Genomic DNA, 23373 nt, shown 5'->3' with positions numbered 1-23373 from the left:
TTACATAAAAGACAGGCCCTGGTGTTCTAGCAGGAATATCACCTGTCTTCCATGAGTACTCTAACCTCAGGCCAGAACTCAATCCTGTTCAAACACTTCTGGTCACTGCAGTTTAAGTTGGCTCTGTTAAACATTACTGATCTTTACAAGGGTGAAAAAAAATGACACTTTTGGGAAGAGATCTAAATCTGTCCTATCCACTGCAAAACTGTTTTAAACTTCTATTAGTTCTTCACATAACTAAGTAGACTTTCTTCCTTCTGAGAGCTACTCCAGTGAGCAGTCATAGTCAGAGGTGATGGGGTTGGTTCCCAGACAGAGCAACCATAGAACACTAGAAAAATTAGGCCTATAGGAAAGTTCTATGCAAGCTCTGTACACCAGCAGTTTTACTGTCTCCAAGGAATTCTCTAGTATTCATAAATGGCTGAGCACATGAAGAGCACTGCTCTGCTGGCTTGGGTGTCCTGTGAATTGCTCTGAACCACTTGGGGAACTCTGAGAGCACCAGATTTTCCAGTTGAGGCCTTGCTTGCATCATCAATTCACCAAAAAGAAGCTGGAGCACAACAGAGGACTGGGATATTCAACTTCTAACTCTGAATACTTCTCAGAAAACGGAACCCATCTAGTGTTTCAAGCTGGCAAAAATAAACATGAATGCTTATGGAATGACTGCTTTTCTGTGCCATCCCAAGCAGGCTCTGCTGCTCCCTTTTCACTCTACCATATGTTAAAATCCCTTGGCAGTGGGGAGATCCAGCTATAAATATCGCCATCAGGACTCCCAGCAGTCGAGTTCCACAGTCAGATCTACCAGCAGATAAATACACTGGCTTTAATTGGTGGTGCTCAGAATACATTCCCTTCCAATTCAGCTGTTGCTGAAAAAATGCCATTGATATTTTATAAAAGCATGTTTTCAAGTAGATGGAAGTGCCCTGAACTCAGTAATTTTCTCCCTCTCTTCTGGACGGATAACCCTGTGAAATGAATCTTGGACAAAAGTGAAACAGAGAGGCCAGTGATTAGGTTTCAGCAGAGCACATTAACACATGCTTAAAATAAAACTTTGAAGTGATTTCAAAACTCCATGAGCTCCATCAAGTCACAATTCTGAACTGAGCTTTAATTCAAGTCTTTGCAAAGATACTGGGGGAAACTATTCCTTGATTTTAACCTGCAGTGGAAACAATCTTTTTTGAACATTAATCACGAGCAAATAGCAACCAAGACTGTAAGGAATGTACCCTGTTTCTGCTAAAGAGTCTCGGGTTTTACCACTTAAGAACAGATCTTTGAAAGAACCAAAGCACAGCACATATCATAAGGCAAATCACATTCTATTAAAAATTGCCTCTACCACATGTTCCTCTACCATTTTTTCTGCTTTTCTCTCCATTTCCTCAAATTGAGAATACTTAGAAATATTTTCAGAGTCAAGATTCCAAAAACCTTTGAACAATCAAGAAAATACTAATGGGTTTTAAAGAATCAGCATTTTAAAGCTCATTATATAAACCTACATGATGGAGTGGTTTACTTTAAACATACATGCTCCCCCAGGAGGAAGATCATGTTTTGCAATCCTGAAAATGAGATGAGGCTTAAGGTCCACTGTAAGAACACAAGTGTTCCTCTTTACTCAAAAAAGGATTCCATAAGGGTGGATAGAATAAAACTCAAAATGAACAGTGCGGAAATCCATTTAGAATTATAAAGCTGTAACTAAATACATTCTCTTGTAGCTCACAAAGCCAAATTGTCACTGCAGCACTTAATTTTTAATGCTGAAATTACTATCTGCTTTGTGATAGGTCACATGGTCACTGGCAATACTGAAATATTTAACAAGGAACATTGACACTATCCACAAATTTGTTTTGTATGAACTGTCCCAGATAATCCCTCGGTCTTAGTGTTGTTTTTAAGGCCAAAGAATTTACAATCATAAAGCCATGTAAAACCATTCTTTTCAAGGCAAAAGTTTTAATACAATTCTAAAGTAGTTAAAAGTCTATATTTCACCATGTTTTCTTCTGTTTTAGGTTTGTGAAAAGATTTGTGCAACTACAGCAACTATAAAATCCTCATTCTACAGAATGTAGAGTCTTTCTAAATTCAGTGCTAACTTTGTCAAACCTGTTTCATCTATCTCAAAGCAGGGACAGCACAGTTACTGTATCCAATTATGCTGTAAACTCAGGAACCTGAATTGCTCATAGATCCTAGACCACAGTAACAAACAAAAAAAGGCCTTTTCAAAAAAAACCCAACACCTTTAGTTCAACAGATGGTGTGCCTCAATCTTATAGGAACCACCAAATCACCAATGGCTCCATAGAAAAAGGAATGAGGCAGCTACTCTCAAAAGAGTTAATAGGGAAGGTAATATCAGGTATGAAACATGATACCTAAAGTTTTCCAATTCTAGCCACATCTAAATTTCCCCACATCTTTGGTATTCACACCTAGAGCAGAAGTGACAAAGAATATAAATTTACAATTGGTTAAGAAAAAAAATAAATTGATCAGACCGCCAAACCTCACTTGGTGAGTTTCATGCCTGATAAATTCTCTAGTATTATCAGACAGTGTAGTATCTGTAGTAGCATAGATAGTATGGATTAATTCTCTAGTATCATCACCACAGTTGGGTGCTATGGACTGGAAGGAAGGTGAGACCACCTGCAGTATCCAAAATCACCACAGAAACTTCCTGACTGAGCAGTGATAAACCCGTGGGCCTCAAAGTTGAACAAAGGCTGAACTCCACAGCCTTTATTTCTTTATTTGAAGGTGCAGTTCAGCACATTAGGTGGCAATTCTCAAACCTGCAAAGTTACTTGGGTTATGAGGCCAAGGGGCAGTTTTCTGCAGAGACTATTTTCCCCATGCAGGAAAGACTGATCCCTGGTTTCTAAATGTTACTCCAATAAAATCAGCACCAAGAAGATTCAGCCTCTCTCTGTGCTCTGAGCTGCAATCCCAGATCGTGCTGTGTGGAAAACACAGAGCAGGGATACCCACCCTGGGCCTCAGAGAGCTCTCAGGGCTGCACCAGGTAATGAAAATTGCTAAAGCAGAAGGAGCACACCAGACAATCACTGGGACTGTTATCCTGTAATTTGTTTAAACCCAAATGCTAGCAGTCAAATGCTGCTGTTTGATGCTATCCAGCAGGAATGAGCCTCCAGCCTTCCTTCTGACTTCCCTTCCCTGGGATTTCCCAGCAAAGCAACACGGGGCAGAGGCAAAACACACATTCAGATTATTTCCATTAGGCACATTGTTTGTATTCTTGATTAACCACGGCAGCTCAAATGACTTTTAATATCACTTTCAACCACACATTGAAGTGAAGGAGAATGACACACTTTTCTTGAAAGAAGCATACTTGTCTGCTTTTAAAAACAGGAAATAGCTTTTAGTATCTTTAGTTTCTAATGTGTGCCTAATCAGGATAAGTTAGGAATATTTTTGGTGCCCATTCAAGTAAAATGATAGAAACAGAGCAATTGCTGTAGTCTCTGAAGCTATTCAGTGACATGCTAGAACAGCTCTCCAGCTTCAAAGGAAGGTGCATGGACCCCCAAAAAACCTAGATGTGGAATTAATCACCCACAAAAGCAAGTCCCTCTCATTTATAGCTGTTATTTGACCTGTAACACTCTAAACAATAAAATCTCAAAGGAATCAGTTCACCATTTGCTGTTTGTCGCATGCATTTCACAGACATTTGTTGCCATTTAATTACTGCTACTGACATTAAACACTGTTTTATGTAACATTTCAGTTGAATACAACAATTAAAATATACTCCAAATCTCTGTGCTCAGTTATTAGCCTACACTTTAGGTAGAATGCTTAGAAGAGACGCTTGTGAGCACAATTCCACCAGAGAATGTGCCACATCTGTGTGAGGTTTTTTAAAGATACTCCAGCATTTCATAGAGTAATGATCACCAAACTGCTTTTGAGGCTTCCAGTGTGAATGGATTCACTGAGATGCAGAGTGCTCATTCTTTAGAACTCACTGCCTCAGCTATGCTGACAAATTACACACAATAAGTAGCAAGTTTCATAGCTCTGGGCTGGAACAAAGGAAGTTTCAGTATAGGACACAACTATGAAACACATATTCCATTTCATTGAAACAAGCTGAATTTTATCACATTTCTTCCACAGAAATTACATGCATGCTTGCAAATTATTTGCATTTTAAAAGAAAAATATAAGAAAGGTCTTTAAATACAAATGGGTTACTATCCATTTTCAAATAACAGTCGCAGCAACTATGCACTACCTTCCCTCGATTCAAAGCAGTGCAAAATATTTTAAAACCAGTCTTCTCTACATACTGCACTGGAGATACTCCAAACACCACCATCTTCCCTGTTTTCTTGGTTCGGAATCCACAGCGCCTAATTGCTTTGTCAAATGAATATTCCTCTTGATACAGGTCAATTTTACTGTAAATGACTCTGAAAATTTGTCTTTTATGCACTAAACTCATCTCTTAGCTATCATAAAGATTTAAAAAATCATTAAAACTTCTGCTAAGGCAAGCATTTGGTATGAGCTGGCCTAAGGACATCTAAATCCAAAATCTAACACTGAAAATCCAAAGTAAACTTTGCCTACACCCTTAGCTTTCAAAACTGGTACCAAATTCTCCTTCTTTCCTCTCATGTGGACCCAAACAGGATTTTCCAGCCACAGACCTGCCCTCTGTGAAGAACACCAAGGAGCCAGCAGCTGACAAGTTCAAACAAAAGTAGCCACCTTCCCAACACCATTGGGTTACAGCAGATAAACACCAAACCACAGGCTGCAGGCATGCTCACAGAAAAGGCACATGCACTGACAAAGCCAAATTAAAAAACCATTAACCTAGGAAGCTATCTGAAGCTGGAGAAGCTCCAAGTATGCTTTACTCATGAGGAACATCCCAGTCCCTGGCAGTGGCAGGTTTGGGGAAGGGGAATTTGGGTTTCTCTTCCTTTACATCCAGGCAGTCTCTTCTTTGAGGTCTGTCCCAGGATCTGCTCCTCATCTGGTAAACCTCGGTCTTTTCCAGTGTAATCAGATGTTTGTTCCCCATCTATCCCAACAGGAACGTCTCCCCTTCAGAATCAAAGGCTTTCCTGCATTTACCCCCACTGCCTGGTATACAGGATGCTTTGGAGATTTGTAATACTGACAGCAAAGGATGCAGCAAAGAAAAGGAAAGGAGGATCATCCAGTCTGGACCTGCCTCTGCAACAGACAGTGCCACTCTATTCTAAATTGACAGTTTAAAAATTAGAAGTTTTGTAAATAGTTATAAATTTGTTATCTCCAGCAAACTGAACAAAGCAAATTAAAAACAAACAAACAAACAAACAAACAAACAAACAAAAACAAACAAAAAAACCCACCAACCAACCAACCAAAAAAACACCACAAAACACAGAAAAGGCAACTTTTTTGTACTTCTTTTTTACTATCTCTTCTCTCCCTGAAGAACAAAATAAGGCCTTTTATCAACTTCTTCTACTCCTCTATCTGCATTGCTTTAGAAATCAGCACATACAGCAGTGATATCCTGAGCTATTATTGCTCACCACTCCTTGCAGTTTTCTAAGCATGCAGATTTCAGTTATTATAAAAATAACTTGAGTATGAGAATACTTGACCCAACCCTTATTGCAGACAAAATGGAAAAGCTCAAATAGCAGCTCACCAGGTTCTCCTCGAACCACTCCCTCAGACACAGAGCTGTAGCCCCTGGGATTTGGTTTCGCAGTGCCTCTTTCTCCTGAGGGTCCTCCAGCATCTCCAGGGCCATCTTCAGATCTTCCAGGAGGTGCAAAATTTGAAATGTGCCCAGGTACACTGATGGAGCAGGTGACACGATATCATAACCACCATTAGCATACTCTGTGGCTGACTTTGTGCCTAAAACAAACAAAATGAGGAGAGACAACAATTTTATATAATCGCTTAGGTATTGCATGCTACAATATTGGGACTTCAGACTGACAAGTTTCACTCTAGGCTGAAAACCTTCATTTCAGGCTTAGAGTACTTGAATTAGTCTCTAGATAAATCATAAAATCTGGAGAATAAAATCCAAGAGGTGTGTGCATGCATACCAAAAAAGAATTTTGATCTAGCTCACATTTGCAACATCCAAATTATAAATCCCAAAGCTTATCCCAAATCACCTGTAATTTTCCACAGTTACCATGAGATGTCACTAACTTCGCAGCTACATCACTGACAGTCCCCACACAGCCCACTGCTCAGCAATGTGAGAACGACCGATGCAGCTCTTTGACAAGAAACTGGGATCAAAACAGATCATGTTACCAGATCTAGAAAAAATATAAATGACCATGAGCAGGTTTGGAACTCTCCCATGGAGAACAAAGAAGGTAACAACATGAAAGTTACCAATAAGAATGGCAAGTCAAACTTTTCTAGTACTATAAATTACAAAAAGCTCTCTAAATTGCACTGTCTCCTACCAGTCATCTAACACCAATATTATTTTTCTCAACAACAATAGGCACAAAATCCCCATAACTCATTTATGGAAGAATTATAAATAAGACAAATTCCAATATCTCCAAAACTTCTTGTCTTAGTACCCTGTGTGTTTCAAGGAGATGCACACTAAAATAAGCTCTCTTTTCTCACTCCAGAATTTCAAATCCCAATTTCATTTAATATGCCTTTGTGACTTTAAGAACCAGCCAGGTAGAAAACTTTGATTTGCTCTACATTTAAAGTTTTTATTTATAATTCATTGCCTCATGTACATAATGGATTGTACAGATTCATGTTCTCTCTGGCATAAATAATCACAATTTGTCTTCCTATTTGACTCGATGGGAGATTTTTTTAGGTTTCTGATCATTCACATTGTACTGGCTCCACACAGCATTGTGTATGTACTGGAAGACTACAGAATTGATGCACACAAGGTGATTTTAATAACCTCCTTGCTGTTATTCTTTTTACTCCTGTGTTTAACATAGTTTACATGTTAGTAATGAAAAGAACAAAAATCTTCACAGGGCCTTTGAAAATGACCTGCTAAGTTTATTTTTCTCCCCAGCAGATGTATTTAATGTGATGAACAAATGTGTAAGGATTTCAGATTTTCTTCTTGAATGCACAGTGCCTGGCATTAATCAGTGTTGGTTTGCCTGCTGTGGTCATTTATCTACAACGATCTGGGCACTGCAAACTATGTTTGAACCCAGTGTTTCATTTTACGTGTAGCCTGATACACATCTCATGAATACACCAACACTGTAAGTCCTAAGACACAGAAATAATTTCTGCAACTAAAGTAGCCTTTAACCAAACTTCTAATTGATCATCCAGTGCTAATATTACCCATGTTCAACCAGTTTTTGAATAAAAACAATACTTGGTTTCTCATTTAGAGAATGCTTAATTTTACTCACAGCTTTTGGGAAAATTTAAATAATATTAACCAAGTTTTCTTCAAAAACTCTTTCAATGACCCAAAGTAGCCTGTCATATCTTTGGAAAAAGTTGTGCGGCTTGAATTCTACCACACAATCCACGTGGGGGTGTTTTCTGACTGTTTTTAAATAATGAAGAGCCCTCCCTAGAAGTTTTTCAAGGCTCTGTAGTAGGATTTTTCTTTTTTTATTTTGGTAAAGCAACAGTCATTTTCACAACTGGAGCATTTCATATTACCTGAATTTCTTTTCAGACTCAGAATATCCCATCTGAGCCTGTTGACTTCCGTTGCTTATGAGTTTATTTTAATACCTCAAGTGCAAGATCTCATCTTAATTTCTGGCTAAGACCACGTCCAAGATAAAGTTTCTTCAACATCCGGTGCTCCAAAGGCTGCCACACGAGACAACCTCACCCTGTAAACCAACCTTGGCTTCCTGAATTGCTTCCTCTGGAGGGGAGGATCAACTGACTGGTTTGCAGGACTTGTGCTCTCTAACCACTAAATTATGTTTTCTTATGTATTTCTATGCTCTCAGCTACTCAGGCCAGCTTGTTTCTTTATCTCCTAATGCAGATTAATATTAAACTAAAAATAGCATAGTTCGAAATTGCATAAGGGCCATTTGGATCATATAACCAATGACATCTTTCCATTCAGCCAGAGAGGCTTATTACAATCTGAGAGATGCACACACAAACTGGTACATGACACTGACTTCTTCAGTAGCATTGATTCCTTGGTTATTGTGCCATTTCTCACTCTTTCTTTCCGAAACCCCATGCCAATATTCTCTTTTTGCTTAGCAAGCACTCTCCACTCTAGAAAATCAGACAGGATTCAAAACTATTTCATAATCAGCTCTAATGCCTACCCCTTCAATGAGCTGGCAATTTAAAATATTTATGGAATGGAAGAAGACTGAAAGAAGCATTCTGCTATAGATTTTTACATGTTATTTGTATGAATATTTTTTCTTTTACAGACAGGAGGAAGAAACCAAACAGAATTCCACACAATTCAAACAAAGCTACATAAACTTACAGGTCCACAACAAATACTTCAGGTGAGAAAAAAAGCCAAGCTAAATACAATTTAAAACAACTCTTCAGGAGTTCAGTCAATTGCACTAGGCAGATCGTTTATACAGGCAAATATACACCTACATCAACTGTAACTTTCTCCAGGACAGCATGGGTAACATCCTTGTTCACCAGTCCAAGTGACTCATTGTGTATCACCTCTTGCCTCAATCCTTGCCTTATCATGACCACAACATTCCTGGCAACATCTACCCTCCACAGAAAATAATCCCAGGTTATGTAGGAAAATCCAGTGTCAGTCACACATTTCATTGTGCCTTTCTTTGATTTGCATTTACCAAAATACCAGGGAGAACAATATGATACACACATGGACTGTTACCTATAAGACACTAATTCTATAAAGGACAAAATTTCTAAACTGCTGGAGCAGGGGCAGAGCCAGCCAGGAATTCTGATTTCCTGAGATTGGGCATACTCCTTATGCACCCTTGAGGTATCCCAGGCTTTTCAACTGACAGTTCAGACTGGCAGAACTCTCTGCATCCCCACATTTTGGAAAAGGCTGAATGACTTGAAAAATGGTTTGCTATGGATTGCTAATCTGGTACTTTTTATTCTACTGGCTGCAAGGGAAAACAGAGAACTCTTTTGAATGCAACAAATAATGCACTTTGCACTAGGTACAGAAATGCAGAAATACCAAGCCCAACTCGGCATTTTAATTCAGAAGACTTCCTGATTTACTGCTCAAATTCAAATGAATCCCAGGCTTGCTTCTCCCACTTGCTTTCCATGTAGTTTCATATTAAGTAGGATTGCACTGCTCACCAGAAGGACAAGAACACACCCTGGAAAACAGAAGTGTGTAGGAGTAAATAATTATATTTCTTTTGCATTGCTTTTAAACCTTGGCATCATCATGCTGCAAAGTATATGAAGTTTTAGAAGCAGACAGTAAGATTTTGGATGCCCCCACAGATTAATGGAAATAAAAAGAGATGCCACACTACATTATTTGTAACTAGCATTCTCTACCATTAGTGGCTCCTTATATGTGTGTAGCTTTATTATAGATAACTGAAGTGGGGAAGAATGCAGTTCAAACATCAGAATTCTATCAACACGCAGGAAAAATTGATGCAGTTTCGAACTCTTGCGAAAGAACTCTTTTTTTTCCTCTTGAGCAAGTAACAGTCTTCCTGTACCTCACTTCTTTTTTCAGGGGTAAACAGGACACAGGGGAATCTTTTGTCGTGGTGTTTATACAATACCCAACACCATGGTTTCCTAGTGTATTACTGGAACACAATTATTCATCATGAATGTTCACTTTAAAAGAGCAGGAAAGAAAGAAAAAAGAAAGGGAGAAAAACTGTTCAAACTAAGACATTCCAAATAGCTCACTCCTGGCCTACCCAAACAGTCAATGAGTGAAGGAGGTTAAAGGCAGCTGCACATTATATGTAGGCAGAAAGAATAAAATAAGTAATAAAACAAGCAAAACAACTTTTAAGTTACACATTTCTTGCACCCTGACCATGCAAGCACATTTTTTTCTTTCAGAGTTCCTTGCAATTAGCAGAGTGGCTTCAAAGAAACATTCCTTTTGGGCAAATACATAACCTATTCAGACTATAGCACTGCTGGTAGCATGCAAAAAATCAGTTACTAAGCCCAAATAAAGAAAGAGGCAAAAGTCCTGGCAGTTTGAAAACCCCCTCTTCTCTCAGCTGATGTTGTATGCATTCATCCATCACACAGCTTCCATCTCTCTCAGCAATAGATACTGTGTCTGATCTCTCCCTTGCATCTGAGCTTCCAATCCCCTGCATTCACCCTTTTCATCTCAATTTTTTTCACTCTCAAACTGGCTGAGTTTTGAAAAAAAAAAAATTCCAGGTAATGCACAACCCAACCATCAGTGGTTAAAAATACATTTTCCTAAGACTTCTGGTTCCTTTAGGTCAGAAACCAGGAAAAATCAACAAAAACCCCACACCAAACACTACATCCATGCTAAGTAAGGATGACTTTCTATTAAGCTGAAATATTCATGAGTAACAATTCTGACATCTGACCAACAGTGGTTAGACTAAAGTTATAAACAGACAGTGGTTAGGATAAAGTTATAAACATACATTTCCCTCTGGCCTTTCAGTCAATCATGACACTGCTAGAGAACATGTTTTTACCTGAATTTTTACTCAGTGAGCATAGAGGTTGTCCAAGTTCTTCCTCTCTCCTTCAAGACTAAACAGTGCAATTTTCTTTGAATTCTCTTTTTCTCATAAAGACAGCCTTGAAAATGTGAATTTATGTAAACTAGCAGTAAGGGCTGGACAGGACATATTTCAGCCTCCTCCTTCCTAAGCCTCCTGCAAAATGAGTGAAGAGGGAGCTCACACAACCCTTTCTTCTCACACCCTAATGCAGAATACATCACAAATGGTGTATTTTGAATCACAGCTCACATTAAGTTCTCCTCAAATCTCTGCTTTTAGATCTTTAACTACAGGGAAAAAGTAACTATTAAGCTGGATTAGCAGGAAGCCCTAGGAAAAAATTTCCAACCCTAGAAACACTAATGACCACATTAAGATGAGAGCTTCACACAGCTCAGATGATTTTCAGCTGAGCTCTGCCTACAATCACACCTGGAATCTTTGAGACAATTTCCAAGAACTGTCTATAATTTCTTATGCAAATTATAAGTGTAATTACTCAGGCTTCTTTCCTATTTGCTTCTAGATGCTGAGCTGTGATGTGCAGCACTTTTAGGGACTGCACACACAGTTACAATAAAAAAAGACTCTCCTATCCAAAAACACAAGCCAAGCAGCCTGGTGAAAAAAAGGAGGATGGATTATGCAGCTGAGATGGAGGTTTGAGGCTGAGTCTCCATTGCACAGGAAAAACAAGACCAACACATTTATTAAAGATCAAAAAATACCTGCAAGAATTCTTTTTTTTTAATCGCACATAAAAAAGGAGGGTATATAGACCCAGTGAAAACAGTAATCTAAATAAAACAGTGTTTTTAGCACAAAATCTATAATTGTTTATAATAAGCAGTAGTAAGAGCATTCAGATTGTGAGGAAATGAAGGAAATTTGTTTCATTAAGATTACACTGTTTTCATTTTTAAAAGACTCTCAAATCAATTTCATTAGCTTAAAGTAAGAAGTGGACAAGATATGATCTTGAATTTTATGATATCAAACTTCTTTAAATTTAAATCTTAGATTTCTCTTCATGTGCCTATTAAACAACTGACTCACTTATGTACTGAAAACCAGATCACATCATACAAACTACAAAAGGACCTCTGTGTCTCAGATTTTCAATCTCGTGGGCTTTTGGCCATCGTGGTTCAACTGCCTTTCTTTGCCACATGTTGCATCTGCATCTATTTGGGCTTCTGTTTCTTTCCTGTCCTTCCTCAAAACTCAGCACAAATAGCAGTGATGTATAGAGTTTATTTGGTATAGATGCAATGCATTAGTGCAGTTTGGTAAGCTGGTGTATGTGCCTAGGTCATGCCAGTATTTTTTCAGTTTTATACTAAAAACCCCCACTATCTCTTTTCAGAGATAAAGAATTTAAAGTAGGATATTGAAACTGTATTTTTCCATTTTGAATTAGTTTTAACTCCCATTTTCAAGAAAACCTCTAATTTTGTTGTTTTGCTGGAAAGGCAGAAACACATGCAAGGGAAGCCAAAGACCAAACTGATCAGTAAATCAGTTTGACTTGGACTTTCAAAGGACCACTCTGCCTTAGAGAAAACAATTTTAAACAACCAATTTTTTAGAGGATAATTAAGGATTTATGGGCAAGATGCAAGTTCTGCAGTACTGCCCTGTTTACAGAGGGAATCCCATCAGTCCCGCAAACAAGACTGAGAGTCTCTCCTCTCCATGCTGTGCTCAGAGCCCCATGATCTTCAGAAAGTGAGAATGGGAAGCATGTTTGGGGACAGCTGTAGTGACCTCTTGTAAAGCTGAGCACTCAAAATTGAGGAAATTCCAAAGGTCATGTTGCTCTGGCAACCCTGGGGAAGGGATCAGTAGCCAGTGCTGCACATGCACAAATTGGCATGCAAGGTACTCTGATTTTCACATGCTTTTAAAACATGGATCAAAAATGCACCTGGACATTTATACAAGGTTTTAACCTGAAGGCTACAACACGTATAATAGCTTTAATCAATAGCTCTTATAGTTACTGGTTACAGTAACTATTCAAGAGTGTACAATTTGTTTTAGGTGTTGTTAACAAAATTAAAAGCAAGGCTGCTGAGAGCTGACATGAAAAAATATGAATTGAGTAAATAGAAAAACAATTAACTGCTCTATTTTTAAATGTTTGAACTATTTTTAAATGTTTAAACTATTTTTAATTGCTGTAAATACATTATTGTTGATATCTGAGGAATTAACTCATCAGCTTTTCTGAAGTCAAGTATCTGAAGGTGAATGTCAGCACCTTAAACAAATTTTAAGTGCTATAAAATAAAACTTCACAAATTAAAAACCATAAATATTGTGTTAAGCTTTTATATTTCCTCCTTTAATATCCTGGATGTTTAGAGGTCACACACAGTTTTTGTCTTTCCCTTCCTCTCAAGCCCTCATCATTCTTGACACATAATTTTCTGGAACTGTTATGACAGGAAGTTATGTGTTCCTCTATCAAAGACCTCGTTTCAATTCATTTTCTATGTAATTTCCTTTTTCATATCTCTATTGCTATAAGATCTTTGCATAAACACACTGTGGTTAATGGTTAAAAAAGCTGCAATATTATAAATTCACAAATGCTCACCTTACTTAATGCATAGCAGTAACAAGAGAAACAAGTGCCCTAGACATATTATTTCTTTTGATCATTGATTGAAAAATCACAGAACATAAAAAGAAAATGCACTACTCATAACTGAAGCATGGCCTTTTAACACAGTTATTTAGAAAATGCAAGAAAACCACAGCAACTGTTGTTGTCCACTTACTCTGATCTACAATGAAGGAAATTGCTTGGTATTTAAATTGCTCTCTTTTGCTTATCATTATTTTAACTGCAGTCAGTTCAGTGCTCTGAAGTGAAATTCTATGAAGAGTCCTATTACAATTATAAAAAGTTATACACCTCTACTATAGAAACCAAACTTTGAATCTGAAAGTATTGCAAACCTTGAATAGGATTCAAGTGATAAAAACATAAAACTATCTAGAGGTGAACAAATTGCAAAGAAAAAATAGAAGCCATTTTCTAGCCATTCTACACCGTCACAGCTGCAATGTCACCCAGCATGGACTCCAAATGAGACCCACCAGGACCTCCCCAACACACACACACAAATAGGATTAAGTACTCTCTGTCTGGTCTGGAAAATCTCAATCCCTCATGAAACAGAACAGAGATGTCCACCCCCTTCACTTAAAGTGCTGTGAGACTGAATGAATCCTGTGAAATGTGGCTATTCAGGGGTGAAAGATGAGGTCACTAGGAGACATTGTGATTTCCTTTTATTTATCTAGGAACTCAGTGAAAACTCTATTCCACAGAACTCAAAGTCCATCCAAAGGAGTTCAAGTGAGTGTCAGAATTCTTTTTTGTTTAGAATCCAAGTTCTAATCACTTATTAGAGGTGATTTAATAATCCCCACAAACAAGTCCTCCTCCAAATTCTGGCTCGTAAATCCCACAAGGAAAATATATCAAACTCGAACTAAAAGCCTGTTTAGCTCTTAAATACAATTTCCTGTGAAGGCCCCTTTTCTAGCAAGGCTGTGGGAAGTGGTTGGGTTTCTAACAAAGCAGCCAAAGCCATGAACTGAACACCAATATTTTGCCAGCTCAGGAGAAGGGAATTCAAACATGAATACTCCTTGGACAACTCCATGCCCAACTTTTTAACTGTATTTACTTTCTGTGCTATTACTGAAATATTCATACAGACACATGTGATAACACTTTTAACTTTCTCATGATTTTCCAGTGAGCAATAATTGCAGGAGCTCTGGTGAAAACTCAGTAATTACATTGGTGAATTTGAAGAGAGTCAGTGGCTGCAGCAAACTATATTGTGATGGGAGTTTTTAGACCTTACAATTAATAGTTACTAATCAAACAGCGAAAGAATGGATTTACAAATTGATGATGGAGAGAAGCAGTTTGATAGAAAATAACTGTAAAATAAAAACTATATTAATTTGTTATGATATATTGCAAAGAAAAATAACCAAAATCCACAGTCCTATAGAGAAACACATTTTAATAAATGGGTACAAGCTGAATAAAAGGAGAAGTAATGACTTGATTAAAGCTCAAAGGGAAGCAATGCCAAAGTCACGCACCTTCAATGAAGAATAAGCAGAGGGATCTGATATATGGGCGCTTTCTTTAGAGGAAGCCTCTGTGTGGAGTGCAAGTCACTCCAGCTAATGGGTAAGAGATGTGCATTGACAATCACATTAGCCCTTTTCTGTTATTTTAGTCAAATAAGGCCAAGCATTTAGCGTGCCTAATTTATATAGCTCTGAGGGCGGGTTATCAGTACAGATGTACCGAGGCATAAAAGACTTGGGAACACTGACCTATCTGTCAAATTTGATCAGGCCCAGTGAAATTCAATTTGTTAATCTTGCCTCACAATCCTCCCCTCGTGCAGTCTGAGCACTAATAGGTTTTGTGTTGCACTGAGAATGAGAACAGGCTGCAGTGGAGCTTCTTGGGTTGGATTAATCAGAATCATGCAATGAGAGATGTTTCCTCTTGCAGCAAGGGGTAAGACTTCTAGAACTGAAAGGCTAAAAGTGCAAGTCTGTAAATACCTCCAATATATATTTGCATATACCCAGTTCTTACCCTAAAGGACAAGGCCACAATCCAATATTTTCATGATAATAAAGCAAACATAAGAAATGAGGGCTGATTAAAGACAGAGGATGCTGGTTTTGCATGTGTATATATATATATACATTTATGCTTAAACTTCAAAAGTTAAGCAATGTCAGATATACACCTCTGGACTTCTCAATTCTCTAAAATGGGATTAATGCTAATTTTGTACCTAAAGACAAAGTTTCTGAGACCAAGAGAAGCGTGTGGCTCTCCAAGTACTCACTCAGGCCTCACTGCAAAAGAAAACATATCCTTTATCAGCTACTTAAGTTTACATCAGTCATGAAGTTTAACTTTGGTTTTTGAATCCTGGAGATGTCCACAGAATCTGGACACAGTGAACTGAAATAGCACAAGCTCCTAAGAATTGATTTTTTTTCTGATTTCTGTCAACTCTAAGAGTGGCTACATTTGTACAGATGATTTTTCCCATATTTGAGGGATTTTTCCCATTAGTCCTGGTTTGTTTCAGAACAGTCTTACAGTCATTCTTTCAAAGGGGTTTTCTACCTTATTTTTTCTCTCACCATACAGGACAAGAGACCATGCCTATTTTCCAGTACCTGCCCAAATTGCATCTAGAAGCTTACTGGATTGAATTAGGAAGAATCAAACTTGAATAATCATCCTGTTCCTCAGTTTCAGACAAATTGGGACAATAAATGTATTCCAAGTATAGACTCCAGCAGGTCTACTTGGTCCTTCAGTTATGCCAGAATATTTAAGAAATAGTTCTGGAACACACAAAACACTGTGTAGAGGAGAATGACAACAGACTTAACCTGTCTTAAAAAGGTTTATTCCTACAAAAGAAAATATTAAAGAAAGAAATAAGTTAAGCAACCTTTCCAAACCACTGAGTTTTCACTAAGTATAGGAATAAATCAATATGCTTCTTTATTAGTACAGGTAGATACAACTCTGGAATCATATGGGAGACACTCAATTAACATAGATGAGGCTTGACAGATGCACTGCCTGGGAAGTATTTTGTTTCTTCTCCCATTAGATATCTTTATATAAGCCTGTTTTCAACGCTGTGCTGCTTACCAGTGAACATTAGACTGAAAATATAAATTAATGCAGAGTCACCAATTCAGCTCTCCTGAAGAGGCTGCCAATCTGCTCTTGTGAGCACCCATGCACTGTGGAAATAAACTCCACGTGCCACTGGCATGCCTGAATCTTTTTAGTTTAGAGCTTGGTGACCAGCACAGAACAGTTGTGGGCAGCTGATTTCCAGTGAACAGTTCTCTCAACATGTGCTTTGCTTCTCTGCACCAAGACAGCCAAGTGATGGGGGTAAAAGTGATCTCATTTGAAAGCCTGGAAAAATTTAATTTTCTATTCCTTATTTATCAAGATTAAACCCTGAAATGGTATGGCACAAACAATCTGAAGAAGGAGCAGGGAAAAGTATATTAAAACTGACCAACCAAAACGAAAGCTATCTTCTGGCCTCATCATTCTGGCACAAAACTTAGAAAAAATTTGATTTTCTTAGACTGTCATATATTGCTATTTAATCAGGTATGCCAACTATTATGAGGCTGTCTTTCCATACCATGAAAGAACACCCAACACTAAACACGTATTGTCATAATCAGGACTCACCTCACAACTAACAGCTCCTGGATAAAAAAAAAAAAAAAAAAAAAGATAAGTGTCTAATCTGAAAATCAATTTAAATAGAGTGACTTTTTTCTCATTCTCTTGCTTTTTCTGAAGAGTGGAACCATCAATGCATCTCTCGCGGTTTTAATCTGGTTGTTTCTCACCCGAGATTCCAAGGCTGGCTGGTGGTTCGTGTGGGCACGAAGGGAGTGATTTTCCCTCTTGACCTCTGAAGGATTTAGGGTCTGCTGTCTGACTCTGTGTCTCTGTGTTCTGTGCTGAGCTCAGTGCTTGGTGTTCGGCGTGAGAATGATGAGGAGTCTCAAGGTCTTGGTTTTCTGGTTTCTCGCGTTGTTTATTAGTTCTTATCTTACAATTCTCTGTGTCCAGCCAAGATGTTCACAGCAGCCTGGACACGAGGTGACTCCCCTTCCCCTGTGTCCAGCCAAGATGTTCACAGCAGCCTGGACACGAGGTGACTCCCCTTCCCCTGTGTCCAGCCAAGATGTCCACAGCAGCCTGGACACGAGGTGACTCCCCGTGTGATGGGAGGTCGCTACCTCTTATACAGATAACTACGTAACCATTGTTTACAATTCTGTGCCAATGTCTATCACCTGTACTAACAGGGTCATTTCTGCTTTGATCCAATCCACTGAAACTACTTTGTGCCCACGTCACTGCAGAAGAGGGATGCCAAGGGAGAAGAAGAAGAACCCAGGGCACCACCCTAAAATCTCCATCTTATGCCTTTGTATCTACATTCTAAAAACCCAAACTACAAAATCTTCTGCACAGTGATAACTACACTACTCTCAGTAACACATTTGTGACTTGCAATTCTTCTCTCTGTTTGATGTTTTTCTCATGGACCAAAATCAAAGATTGTGTCTTCCTGGGCTCTGTGCCAGGCAAACCCCCCTGCACAGATTCCAGACCCTCTTTTTCGGGTCCCAGGCCTCTTTACCAAGGTCTGTGACTTTCCAGGGCACCCAGAGGGATGCCCTGGACTCCAACATGCATCCACCCCAACGTGTGCAGAGCTGTGTGCAAATGACCACTGAAGAGAGACACTGAGTCCCATTTGTGTGCAGGTGATTTCTGAGCACAGGTTCCACAGCAGACCAAAGCTTGCAGGGGCTAAAAAGTTTTATAGTTTCCTAGTTTATGAATTATGATTTGGGACTTGCCTTTCTTATTCTCTCCTTATACATCTGAGGGAAGATCAATGTTTCCCTATCTGTGTGTTTTTTTAGGTGTGAAAAAAGAAAACCCCAGTTAACTTCCATTGGTTAAAATCTTGTTAGAATAATGTTTTGCATTCAGAACAAGGAAATATACGTGTGATTTTTCCTATTTGCCTAGAATTTTTCCCATCAGTGTGAAAAGCCATTTCAGTTATATCTATCCCATACTGATATTTACAATTCTGTGTATCTCAGTAGTCTGTTAAAGCTTGCAGATTTAGAATAAAGTGAAGACTCATACGAGGAGGCAAAAACCAACCAAACCAAACCCTAGTGATTGTTTTAAACTAAAAATCCTGGATAATGATCTAGCCTGATTGTGATAATTAAAGCCCCATATCAGTCTCTGGACAGAAAGCTTTCCCAGAAGAGCAGGAAGAAGATCAAGGAGCAGCACAACTGCAGCAACAAGAGGCTGATGTCATTGTCTTCATCACCAGGGAAGAAGGCTCAGCTTGGATGCCATAATTTAGGTTTATAAAGCTTTAGTGAATTTTTTCCCATTGTGCACAAATGAGATCATGCCCTACCCTGACACACCTGTAAGGAGCTCCTACTGCACAGCGTCTGACACAAACCCCAAGGCTACCCAGGCCTAACCACAGAAATTAACTTCTCTTCTGGCATGCTGTAATGCTGAGAGAGAATCTGCTAATTGCCTTGCCATGACAGCAACAAAATACAGCAACTTCTTCTTGGATCCTGTACCTTTCTAGTGGGCAGCTCTGTAAAATCAGTTCACAACTCCACTTCTGGATATAAAATTCGACAAGAAGATAGGCCACAAAGATAATTAATAAGCAAGCTGTTTGAAATAAACACCTCATAAATAATAATAATAAAAATGTATATTTTTATGTATACACACATTTTTGTATCTATATGTGCAGGTGTGATGCATTATCCAGCTAGCCAGAAGACTTAGTGAAAACTTTTTTGAAGACACATTGAAATAAAAAACTAACATATGAAATATGGAATGTTACCACAGGGCTGAGGACATGTTTGAGTTACCATAGAGCATTAAAGCAAAGCAAATCTCTCTTACTTCAATATTGACCTGTCTGAGGGGAAATTGTAGGGTTTGTTTTACTTCCTTTATTTAACTTTTAGTTTTCTCCACACAGCTATTGAATCAGAGTGTTAATAGTGAAATCTGCACAGAGACCTTGATAAACAGAATAATTATTGAAAAGTAAACCAGACATAGCTAAATCTCAAGATTGTATGGTGTAAAATAAAGCATTGTTGTACCTGCAATGATGTCATCCATTTGCTCCAAAGCTGCTTCCAGCATATGACTGGCATCAGAAGCCATCATCTGGGATTTCTTCAGATCTTTACTCCCTCTGCTGAAAAGACAGAATAATCCATATGCATTACACTGAATAGTTTGATGGCAAAATACATTTCACTGTCACATTACACATTAGGCTACACAAACAAAATCCATATTACAGCTTAGTAATGCAGCCTAGTGATACAAAAATACAGTCTAGTAATAAGAACAAAATTAACAAAACTGTTCCTATTCTTGCTAGATGACTTGGGAGTTCTGACTCTTTTTTCTTTAAGAGATTTTAGTAAAACAATAAAATGCAAAAGAAAAACCTGAAGAATTTCAAATACTGGAATCCTGAGATTCTCCTGCTCCTCATCCTTAACAAGGGTTTCCTAGATTCAAACTTCAGTGTATTTCAGTCTTTTCCTCCATGGGGGAAAAAAAGAGGATTGACTAAGGTTCAATGAAGGAATGAAGACATGGGGCAAAACATGTCTAGCCTACAAGCAGAAATCTGTAGGAGCTTTGATTTTTGAGTAAATTTTCTTTACTTAAGAGTAAAGAAAATTCTGAAATAGTTTTTACTCCTCCCATCTATATCCCCGTTCAATCTTTCCACCAGCTCTTTCATAACACTGAAAATCCAATTCTTTCTGTTCAGATAACCAAAATGTCCCAGGTATGAGTTCTCTGAAGCTACTGCTGCTACTTTAAAACAGGATTAAATACATTCACGTTACCATCTGACGTCAGGGATAACAAAACCAAAGAAAAAACCTTCCAGAATGAGTCTCTGCTTGTGAGTTGGTGCTGCTGGACTCGAAGTCAAGTAGCAGCCACTGTAGCTGGCAGATGACATTTCAAAGGGGAGAAGAATTTATGCAGCACATTTCCCTGCCAGTGAAAACCCCCTCTGGAATCAGGCCATTTGCACATCACTTCATTGCTGAAGCACGAGGGCAGTGCCCACACAGCTAGGAAACAGGGATGGCTCCTGTGCCTGGGATTCACAGAGCTCTAACACAGCTCAGAGCACTCACACAGCCCACAAAGGGTCACAGTACTTTGATTTCTCTTCCATGAAGGCTGCAATTCAGTCTCTTGGCACTCAGTTTTCTTTTACAGCAAGTTGTAAGAGCTGTGCTTTAAAACGGTTCAATTTTAACAGCTACCACAAAAGACACCTGTCTGACAATGGACAGAGATATCCTCCAAATAACTCAGCCTGTGGATAAGTGCAAAGGCAATGTGTTTTATTGTATTCCAATGCTACTGAAATGCCACTAATATGTGTTTATCATGGGATTACTTGTGCTGAGAATTCAAGTAGTTCGAATTGAAATAAATATTACAATGAAAATTTGTACCATCAAACCAAAAATATTTTCTTCTCTTGAAAACTAAGAATCCTGAGACGTTATGGGCTTTTCTCCATGGTGCTGGTGAAACACACAAAGACAGCTAATTTATTAAGAACCTCTGTGTTATCAGCATCCATGTTGATTCCAGTTAATGTAGATAACCCCAGGATCTAGAGAGACCGATGCAGCAATGAGTCAGAAAGCGCAACACTCTAATTTGAACTCTGCCATTTATAGCTTGTCACAGTGGGTAAGCCATGATTTAACTCCAGATCACATTGATCTGAAGAGCAATGTGAGAATTCCTCATCTCTAGTGTCACCCAAGGCTAAGATTAATGTAAATTAATAGGTGGTTTTGGTCCCTCGGTTTTTGTCAAAACAGTCTTTTGAGTACGAGCAAAGCTAAATTTAACCAAAGTATGTGTCACCCAAGTATTTAATTTAATGGCACTGGAAATAAACTGTGTCCAGAATAATCTGGAAAGTCATTAAGTCAGCTGATAGTTAAAATTGCCTTCTTTCACACATGAACTTTCCAGACACCCCCCCGATCCTGCTGCTTCCATTTGTTGTTTTTTAGGAGACTTCCATCTTCTGTTGCCACATCCCAGGCCAGCAAAGACCTCTCAGCTGCAACGATCCTCCATCCTTGCAGTATTTCCTCTAGTTCAAAGCAGCCATACCACGGGGAATAATCACCTCAGTGATCATTCAGGAAATCCACCTACAGCAAACAGGTGCCAGAGGGGCACCGAGGCTTCCTGGTGCCACCAGCCACTCCCCCAGGAATGCATGGCCACCAGCTGTGCTGGGAAATCAGGGCAGCAGATTTCTGGCTCACAGTTAGAAGGCAGAAAAAGAGTGAAAAAACGCTAAATCCAGCAGAGTTTCTATTGCTAGGTCACACTCCATACCCTTATTTGTGGTGAAAGCTACTGCTCCGTGGGCTGGAGCAGCACAGGGCTGTCCAAACAGATGCAGCACCACATTTCTTGTTAACTTTTAATACAGCATTTCATAATTTGTAGTCACAAAAGGACAAAGCACTGATACACAGCATTACAAACTGAAAATTCACTGATGGAAAAAACTCCCATCAAAGCCTTGGTAAAACCCAGAAAGTTTTGCTGAAAAACTGCACCTGAAGTTAATCTTCTACCTCCTCCCTGGCTCCACAGTCAGCCTATTTTCTCACTTGTATTCACACTGTATTTGCTGCTTACCTGCATTAAGCTATAGCAAAACCTACTGATCAAACGACGATTTATTAATAAAAACAATGTTCTTTGCTCTGGAGAGATAATGTAATATTACTTGCTTGACATCTTTTTCTAGACAGACCTGTTGTGTGTGCTCCAGGCAAGTCTCACTTTCCCAGACACTCCCTTCTTACAGTTTGGCAGTTCTAAGCAGTGTTATGAAAAGAGCTTGTTGGATCTCCTCAGCTTTTAGCTACCATTTCTGATCTAATTCTATAGAAATATCTTCAACTGTGGATTTTTTTTTCAATATTATTAAATAGCAAGACACTTGTAACAGTCCCTCAAACAAGCTCTATCCATTTGCTGGTATTTTAATTACAAATCTTTTTTACAGATTTCATGCCTGAATGACATCAACAGATGCAGAACACCATGAGTTATTTACTCATATAAATATATACATATATTTAAAATAAACCAAGTTTTCTAAACTTTGCTAAAGACTGAACAAAAGCTGCCTCTCACATTACAGTACAAGCTTCAATATTAGCAAATTCTAACCTTCAGGATTTATTAGAATAATACATATGTCAGCAAAATAAAAGAACCAGGCTACTCACCTTTTCAGGTCTCTAGGAGGAAAAGAATTTTACTTTTTTGCCTGATCAGTAAAAGTTCTTTGCTATTAATAATCAAAGTTTTACTGTTAAGCAGACATAAGTCCAAATTATTATCATCCCTTCTAAGCCACACGCCTGTACTAATTTAGAGCCCAGCCCACAGAGATACTGCAACCCTATTTGTTATAATTGCCTAAGTAATGAGATCTTCCAGGAAGTGCAGACAGAGCAAACTGGTCTGAATTCCTGAAATTTATTTTGCTAAACTGGTTTTACACTGTAAGTCCTAATCTGAGATTTGCATTTCAAATAAAATGAAAAATCTCTGGTAGAACTATGGTGCTCAGAGCCAATATCCCTTGCAAATTTCTTAACCTACATTCTCTATGTAAAACTACAACTTACTGTGTCCAAAAGGAACAAAATATTTATTAGACATATTCACGATGAGCAAGATGTTCTTCTTCAGCCTTAATTAAATTGGAATCTTTCATGGCTGGCTTGAACCAGCAGCTGTCCAGAGATGCGAATATGAACAATGTGAATTTAGGCAACTCAGATGTTTTCCCAAGGTGGCTCATAATAATGAGGTTACCAACTTTATCAGTTACAA

General features: G+C 38.5%; 1 protein-coding gene across 12 annotated transcripts in view; it reads right to left on the bottom strand.

The window, feature by feature from the left end:
• Nucleotides 1-23373, bottom strand: part of PPFIBP2 (PPFIA binding protein 2) — a 101188-nt gene that overhangs the window by 52600 nt on the left and 25215 nt on the right. For 8 of the 12 annotated variants that reach the window (XM_083863097.1, XM_083863107.1, XM_083863109.1 and 5 more), the window contains exons 2-3: nucleotides 19548-19642; nucleotides 5726-5940 (exon numbers count right to left, since the gene is read on the bottom strand). In XM_083863097.1, coding sequence (XP_083719223.1) covers nucleotides 5726-5940; nucleotides 19548-19642 — 310 coding nt within the window. Of the gene's footprint in view, nucleotides 1-5725; nucleotides 5941-19547; nucleotides 19646-22760; nucleotides 22873-23373 lie in introns of those variants that run through there. The other 4 variants (XM_083863110.1, XM_083863112.1, XM_083863114.1 and 1 more) reach the window with 2 other exon arrangements.

This window comes from Zosterops lateralis (assembly GCF_965231275.1).
Source record: "Zosterops lateralis genome assembly, chromosome: 6".
NCBI lineage: Eukaryota > Metazoa > Chordata > Aves > Passeriformes > Zosteropidae > Zosterops > Zosterops lateralis.
The sequence above is the reverse complement of the archived record's forward strand: the minus strand, read 5'-3'. Positions and strand labels throughout refer to the sequence as shown.